Source organism: Miscanthus floridulus, chromosome 11 (genome assembly GCF_019320115.1).
Source record: "Miscanthus floridulus cultivar M001 chromosome 11, ASM1932011v1, whole genome shotgun sequence".
In the NCBI taxonomy this organism is placed as follows: Eukaryota; Viridiplantae; Streptophyta; class Magnoliopsida; order Poales; family Poaceae; genus Miscanthus; species Miscanthus floridulus.
Window position 1 is genome coordinate 93,109,988 of NC_089590.1, and position 8,289 is coordinate 93,118,276.

Genomic DNA, 8,289 nt, shown 5'->3' on the forward strand with positions numbered 1-8,289 from the left:
TATATTATATCATTATTATTTATCTTGTTACGAATCTAACCATATGAAGTTTCTATTATAATAGATAAAAATTGTCAGACAAATTATTGGTCAAAAAAATTAAAGTTTGAATCTTGATATGTGTGCGTCTTATAAAAAAGAAAGGAAATAGTACCCTCCGTCTCTTAATAAATAGATTCCTAGAGTTGTTTTAAGTTAAACTTTTTAATTTTTGACCGAATTTCTAAGACTTATTGTGTCAAATTAGTATCCTTAGATTTGTCATAGAATATATTTTCATATGGTGCTCATTTCATGTCACAGATGTTATTCCGCTTTTCTATAATGTTAGTTAAATTTTAAAAAGTTTAACTAGCATGGATTCTAGAAATTGATTTATTTAGGGACGGATGGAGTATCATCTTATTCTAAAACGTAGAAACCGGATTAGACCAGCTAACTTAGTTGCAAAGCGCCAGCATTAATTGGCTTAAAAATCTAAGCAAATTATCCGACTGTTTATTTTTCAAATTTAACCATGACCTTTCGATTTCTGCATTCCAAAAACTAATTCCTATGAAAATCCAATAGTAACGATCTCACTCCATTTAAAAGATGCACGTGCAAGTTATGAATGTTAATTACTATGATCTTTTCCGCGGTGCTTCTAATAATTTTTTTCTCATTCCTAATTTTCAAACCCCCATGTTCGTAAATTATGTGTTCTAAACACCTCTCTCTATTTTTATTCTATGTTTTTTTCTCATTTCCATGTTTCATTCCTATCCCTTCCGTTTCCAACCATTCCTCTAATTTGGATTACTCTATTCCAAACGGTCCCTTACATGGTTTGGACTTTGGAGAGCGTAGTTTTTGTCTGTCTTAGGGTGCATTTGGCTGCAAGAGTTGGTTCCATTTCTCGTAAGAATCACCAGAATTTGTGCTAAATGGGTATCTGGAGAAGTGATTCGATAGAGAAACGTTTCTCATTTTTTAACTAGGAATGAGAATCACCAAAATAGGTGTTTCTCGATGATTCTAGTTCATTTCAGTGAGAATCTGGATCTTGTAGCCAAACGATTTCACCGATTCAGGAGAGAAACATTTTTATGGAGAATCTAGATCTGAAACGTTTCTCGGAGAATCTAAAACCCTACCAAATGAACCCTTAATCTTTTCCTATGAGATGGAATCCCATAATTTTCTACTTCGTTGTTAGCAGAGCATTCTTATGGTTTAATTTTATATTTAAACTAAGTATGGATTTAATTAAGTAGAGCTTGCGGAAATGTATTATTGGCAATTATAAGTTACAAGGCTATCAAATTTTAAGCCTTGCTTACCTCCATGGCATGAGCACGAGCATGCCACTGCGAGTCTTGAAAACCTTGCCAAACCGAGGTGTGAAGAGAAGCACAAAGGTAAGGTAGAGTCGTGACGATGGACGTGCCTTTAGTCAAAGACAGGCCCGGCCCTAGGAGGTGCAAGAGGAGCGGCCGAACTGGGCCCTTGAGGCCAGGGGGCCCAACCCCTCGTATATTAGTAGGTATAGTATATACTAGTATACACAGCCCAAAAGGCAAAGAAGCAAACAGGCCTAGCGTTGAGACGTGAGTTTGATTCAGCTTCCGCACAAGGCGACATCGTGCGCGTGCCCTTGCGACGCAGCCGCGCGGCTGCGACTTGCTGACTTCTTGCCTTCCTGTGCGAGGCCGAGGCTGCGAGCGATCGGAGTGGCCGTCGGCGACGGCGATCCTGTGGGAGTGTGCTGTGCCTGCATCTCTGTTCGATTGTTCCTGCCCTGATCTGCTCGGCAGGGTTGTTTTGGTAGGTACGAAACTGCTTGTCTCAATGTCTCCAATCTTTATTCTCGACTAATTTAGGTTTCAGATTTAGGAACCCCATATGATGCAGCAATCATGTTAAATTTAGTATGGCATAATTTTATTTAATAATTTCTTACTACTTTTCTAAACTTACAGTGAACTCATGCTGCCCAAAAAGCATGCATCTAGAAGTGAGAAAAGAAAAAAGAAGAGAAGGATAGAGGAATTTAAAGAATCACAAAGAGGAGCTCTTGACAAATTTTTTAAGAGCAATACAAGCACTACAACAAATCCAGATGAGTGGGCAATAGTTCCTATGGAGGAACAAACTACACATCCAGAAGAAGAAGATAAAGGCCCTGTAGAAGATAATGTTGGCATCGACACGGATGATAATAACGTGAGTGATCATGAGCCCATATTTAATTCTCCTACGATGGAATCTACTCGTGTCAATGAAGAACCAGTTTTTACTATTGATATGTATGATCCAGTAAATTGGGGTAATCTCGATAACAAATCAAGGGACATATTAGTGGAGAAGGGGCCTATAAGAGAAGAAAATATTGTGTTTCCTATGGATGCGAGATCAAGACATTTTGCATACACTCATTATTCTAGAAGAATGAGCAATGGAGAGGTACGTGATAGGAAATGGTTGGTCTATTCAAAAAGTGTTGACAAAGTGTTTTGCTTCTGTTGTAAGTTGTTTGGTTCTAGCAACCTCAAGAGTTCATTGGGGCATGATGGGTTTAGAGATTGGAGCCATGTTAGTGAGAGACTAAAAGAGCATGAAGTTAGCGTGGATCATATGACCAATATGAACTCTTGGAATGAATTGAGAGTTAGATTAAGCAAACATGAAACAATTGATAAAGAGTTGCAACATCAAATCACAAAGGAGAAAGAACACATACGGCTAGTTCTACTAAGAATTATTGCCATTGTGAAGTTTCTTGGTAAACGCAGTTTAGCTTTTAGAGGATCTAGTGAGCAACTTTACAATGATGTGAATGGTAATTTCTTAGCTTGTTGTGAGATGGTTGCTGAATTTGACTTGGTAATGCAAGACCACCTTAGACACATTCAAAACAAAGAGCTGCAATATCATTATCTTAGTCATAAAATTCAGAATGAGTTGATTTCACTTATGGCTTCTAGAATTACAAACTCCATCATAAAGATTGTTAAAGAGGCCAAATATTTCTCAGTTATCCTTGATTGTACCCCAGATGTGAGTCACCAAGAACAAATGAGTTTGCTGGTTCGATGTGTTGATATGTCTGATGGGAAAATAAAAATTAGGGAGTACTTTCTTGATTTCTTGAAGGTGGATGACACATCTGGCTTGGGGCTTTTCAATGTATTGGTTGGCTCCATCAAATCATTTGGTCTTAATGTTGATGATATTAGAGGTCAAGGTTATGACAATGGCTCTAATATGAAAGGAAAACATAAGGGGGTACAAAGCCGTTTGCTTGAAATAAATCCAAGAGCTTTTTATATGTCATGTGCATGCCACAGTCTTAATCTCACTCTTTGTGATATGGCTAAATCATGCAGTAAAGCTATTTCATTCTTTGGAATTGTGCAGCGGATATATGTGTTATTTTCTGGTTCTACCAAAAGATGGAATGTTTTGCTTGAACATGTTCTAGATTTGACCGTAAAATCATTGAGCAATACTCGTTGGGAGAGTCGCATCAAAAGTGTTCGAGCAATTAGATATCAAGCTCCTCAACTAAGGTCAGCTTTGTTGTGGCTAAGTGAGGATGGAGATACTAAACCAAAGGATAGAAGTGATGCAAAAAAATTTATATGACGTGCTTGGCAGCTTTGAGTTCATACTTGGTATGGTTATTTGGCATGACATTTTATACTCTGTAAATATTGTCAGTAAGAAGTTGCAGTCACCATCCATGTGCATTGATTCTACCTTGCAGCATATAGAAGGTATGGTGAATTACTTTTAGAACTATAGAAATACTTGGTTTGCTGATAGTGTGGTTACTGCCATAGAAATTGCACTTGAAATGGGAGTAGAGCCATCCTTTCTAGTAAAGCGTCGTTCTATTAGGAAGAAACAGTTTGACGAAACTGAATGCAATGAAGCTATTTTGCAAGCTTAGAATGATTTTGAAGCTTTTTATTTTTTGGTTATGGTTGATATGGCAATTAGTTCATTGAAAAGCAGATTTAAAGAACTCCAGTCATTCAATGAAAAATTTGGATTTCTAATGAATTCAACATCCTTGAAGGCATTGGATGGTGTTGCTCTAAAAGACCATTGCATTAAATTTGCAAAAAAAATCACTTCTGGTGGTTCGTCGGATGTTGATGTAAATGATATGATTTCTGAGTTAGCTGTTATACAGTCTACTCTGCCAGATAAGCCAATGTCTGCTATGGAGATTTTTGAGTTTGTCACAGAAGCATATTGTTATCCTAATGTTTCCATTGCTTATCGGATCCTATTCACTATGCTTGTGACTGTAGCCTTAGCTGAAAGAACCATTTCAAAGCTGAAACTATTGAAGAATTATTTGAGATCCGTAATGTCCCAAGAAAGATTAAATGGTTTGGCAACTTTATGCATCGAGAAGAAATTATTAGATGAAATTGATATTGAGGCCATCATTAATAACTTCGCAGCAGCAAATGTTCGAAGAAAATTTTAAGGTAAGATAAGATGTATGACTTGTTTCATAAGAATTTTTTTATGCATTACCCTTGTTAGAATTGTCATTATATTATTAGAATTGTATTAAAGGGCTCATCGTTTGTAGCTTCGCTCCAGGTCTGTAATTTGACAGGGCCGGGCCTGGTCAAAGAGTTGCGGGCTTGCAGAGGAGGCAGACTAAGACCACATTCAGAGAAGAACCAAGTGTTTGTCGAGGCGTTGCTCCTGGGCTCGGCCAAGATGTGCTATCATTGGGTGCAGTCCTGGGCCATAGGGAGGGTGAGCCTGGCTGACCTGTTGAAGAGGCGTGTGTACTCTGTTGGGCCGTTGTTACTATGAGGAGTGCAGTCCGGCCGTCAAAGGCACTTGGCCCGCTGTTGAGGAGGTAGACCATGACCACGTTCAGAAACGAACCAAGAATTCCAGAGGATGCAAACCGAGCAGCCATAACTGAGGAGGACCGACTGAAGCAGACCAACAGAACGAAGTCGACTTTCCTCATTGCAAACAATAGCAAGAGCCTCCATCAGGGACACACATGGTTCATGAGCTAGTAACTGAGCACGAAGAGGCTCAAACTCAGCATGAAGACGAGTTATATTCAAAATATACTAACGGGTCCCCTTCTTTAACCCGCTAAGGAAACCCCCGGCACCATGTTAGGAAGCTCGGTCGTGTAAATCTAGGTGGGAGCAGTTACTCCTAGGGAGTAGGAAAATTTTTCCATATATATATATATATATATGGAAAAAAATTCCCACTCCCTAGGAGTAGTTACTCCCTCCTCTAACCCCGCACAAATACACCTGCCTCCTCACGTTTGACCGGTGTCAGATTGCCTAGCGGGTTAACAAGCAGCCCCGTTTAGGAAGTATAGGATCCTAAAATCTAGATCCTGTGTTGCCCCATATATTTTATTATAAAACCACACCACGCATTTTCCTCTCCTCTCTCTCCGGATTTCTCTCCTACCTATTTGTGGATCTCACGCATGGTGGTGATGGCGACGCCCCGTCCCCTGGTGGATTCGACCACGACGCATCCTCTCCTTCCCATTCCGGTGGTGATGGTGGCGGTGGAACCCCTCGGCGTGGCCATCCCGACGGCGGTGGCTCCCAGTGGCAGCGGCTGAAAGCTCTAGTTTGGTTTTGATGAATTGATGAAACCCTAAGTGCTAATCTAATTTATCAAAGTGATTATGAGATAGGTAGCACTACTCCAAGTGGTGAAGCAAATGAAGATCATGGCATGACGATGGTGTTGCCATGGTGATGATCAAGTGCTTGGACTTGGAAAAAAAGAAAGAAAAAACAAAAGGCTCGAGGCAAAGATATAAATGGTAGGAGCCATTTTATTTCGGTGATCAAGACACTTAGTGAGTGTGATCACATTTAGGTTCGATAGCCGTACTATTAAAAGGGGTGAAACTCGTATCGAAATACGGTTATCAAAGTGCCACTAGATGCTCTAACTCATTGCATATGCATTTAGAATCTAGTGGAGTACTAACACTCTTGAAAACATTTATGAAAATTTACTAACACATGTGCACAAGGTGATACACTTGGAGGTTGGCACATTTGAGCAAGGGTTAGAAACTTCACCGGTGGAGTGTCCGCCCATAGAGTGCGGACAGTCCGACGGTGCCATCGGCACCCTGTATAGAAAAGACAAGGTTTCACAGAGTGGACCGGCGCGTCCGGTCAGTAGAAGCAGTGAAGACGCTGGCGTTGGTCTTCGACCGGACGCTGGGTCACTTCGTGATCGGACGCTGAGTGGGTGCGTCCGGTCCCGCTGATGTGGCAGCGCACAGAGGAGACGTTGAGTGACCGGACGCTGGGTGAGTCCGATCGGGCATGACCGAACGCGTCCGGTCATGACTAGAACCTTACTGGAAATGACCAGACGCTGGGGTCCTACGTCCGATCACTTCGAAGCAGCGTGTCCGGTCACAACTTAAATGTACTGATGACCATTGAGATCGGGCGATCAGCATTTGAAGCAGGTGCCACGTGGCATGCATCGCGTGACCAGACGCTGGGGTCTAGCGTCCGGTTGATCTGACCGGTGCGTCCGGTCGCCTCGATTTTCAGTAGACTGAGGATCCAACTGCTCTATTTTGTGGGGCTTCTATTTAAGCCCCATTGCCAGCTCTAGCTCACTCTCTTGACCATTTGCATTGACATAGCAACCTTGTGAGCTTAGCCAAAGCCCTCTTACTCATCTCCATCATAGATTCAACATCTTTGTGAGGTTGGGAGTGAATCCAAGTGCATTGCTTGAGTGTTTGCATCTAGAGGCACTTGGTGTTCATGTTTCACTACGGGATTTGCTTGTTACTCTTGGTGGTTGCCGCCACCTAGACGGCTTGGAGCAGCGAGGATCATCGAGCGGAGGTTGGTGATTGTCTCTAGCTCCGATCATGGTGATTGTGAGGGGTTCTTGACCTTTCCCCGGCGGAGAGCCAAAAGGTACTCTAGTGAATTGCTCGTGGCTTGTGTGACCCTCATCTTGTGTTGGTTGTGCGGCACCCTATTGAGGGTTTGGCGTGTGATGCCAATTAACGCGTGAACCTCTAAGTGAGTGAATCGCCACAACGAGACCTAGTTGCCGGCAAGCAAGTGAACCTCAATAAAAAATCATTGTGTCATCATTTGATTCTGAGATGATTGGTCTTCATTAATATTGATTCTTGTGATTGATTGGTTCATTCCTCGATACGGCGGTATAACCATCTTACTCTCTCTCTTTATATTACCACAAACTAGTTATAAAGCTCTTTAGTGTAGTTAGTTGTGAGAGCTTATTAGTTTGGTTAGTGTGGTTCTTTAGTTAGTATTTGAGAGCACACTAACTTAGTATAGTGACATAGCCATTGTGTGGATAGAAACTAGAATTGTGGTAGATGACTTGCATTTTAGTAGGCTAGCGCAACACTTGCTTCACCTCATAATCGTCTAACCAGTGTGTTAAGTGTTGTTGTAGAAATTTTTAATAGGCTATTCATCCCCTCTAGCCATTAGGACCTTTCAGCGGCGCACTCTACGCGCACGGCATCCCCGACGACGGCGCGTCATGTGCCCAGCGGCAGGCTCCTCGTGGCCGGCTGCAACCGTGGTGCCTCCTGCGCCCCTCCCGGCTACAACGACAGCGCCCTCGTCGCTCTCATCTGTGGCATCGTCGGAACTGCATCGACGAAGTCACCACCACCGACGGCGGTGTCCCCAACACCAATGGCACCACATGCGCTGCCCCTGTTGTTGGAGCTCAGTGTGGCTATTTTTTCTTTCTAAATTCTGATGCTTCGTCTCTCTATTTTCTTAGTGCATTTTGTGGTGAAAATCGTTCCCAACAAATGCGTGGTTGCTCACGACTGGCACAGATGTGAATCTGTGCGTACAAATTCTAGGAACGCGCGGTTGCTAGATTTGTTTTTCTAATCCATTTTGTTTGTACATAATACAAATGAGTTTGGTTGATTTTGGTTCAAAATTCACGTGTGATGTACATACTCATACTTCGTTGTAAAAATTAATGTACCACCGAGTATATGAATACATACTCGTTGTTTTGTATATCACATGAGTGTATGCACATATACTCCGATCGTGTGGTTTAACTGTTTAAGTATGCATTTATACTACCTTAATCTTGGCGTATGTATGCATACTCCATTCCAAAAAGTATGTATAAATACTTTATTTCTAAAAAGTATTTACAGATACTCCATTCCAACAAGTATGTATAAATACTCTATTTTAAAAAGTATGTATAAATACTCTATTCTAAAAAGTAATGTAATCT

At 41.5% G+C, this 8,289-nt stretch overlaps 1 protein-coding gene across 1 annotated transcript; it reads left to right on the top strand.

Moving 5' to 3' along the window:
* The first annotated feature begins 1,968 nt into the window (after nt 1-1,968).
* LOC136492462 (uncharacterized) lies at nt 1,969-4,483 on the top strand. The gene is made up of 4 exons (XM_066488469.1): nt 1,969-2,445; nt 2,512-3,267; nt 3,400-3,471; nt 4,064-4,483. The coding sequence occupies exons 1-4, from the start codon at nt 1,969-1,971 to the stop codon at nt 4,481-4,483; spliced, it is 1,725 nt and encodes a 574-aa protein (XP_066344566.1).
* Nucleotides 4,484-8,289: the final 3,806 nt, after the last annotated feature.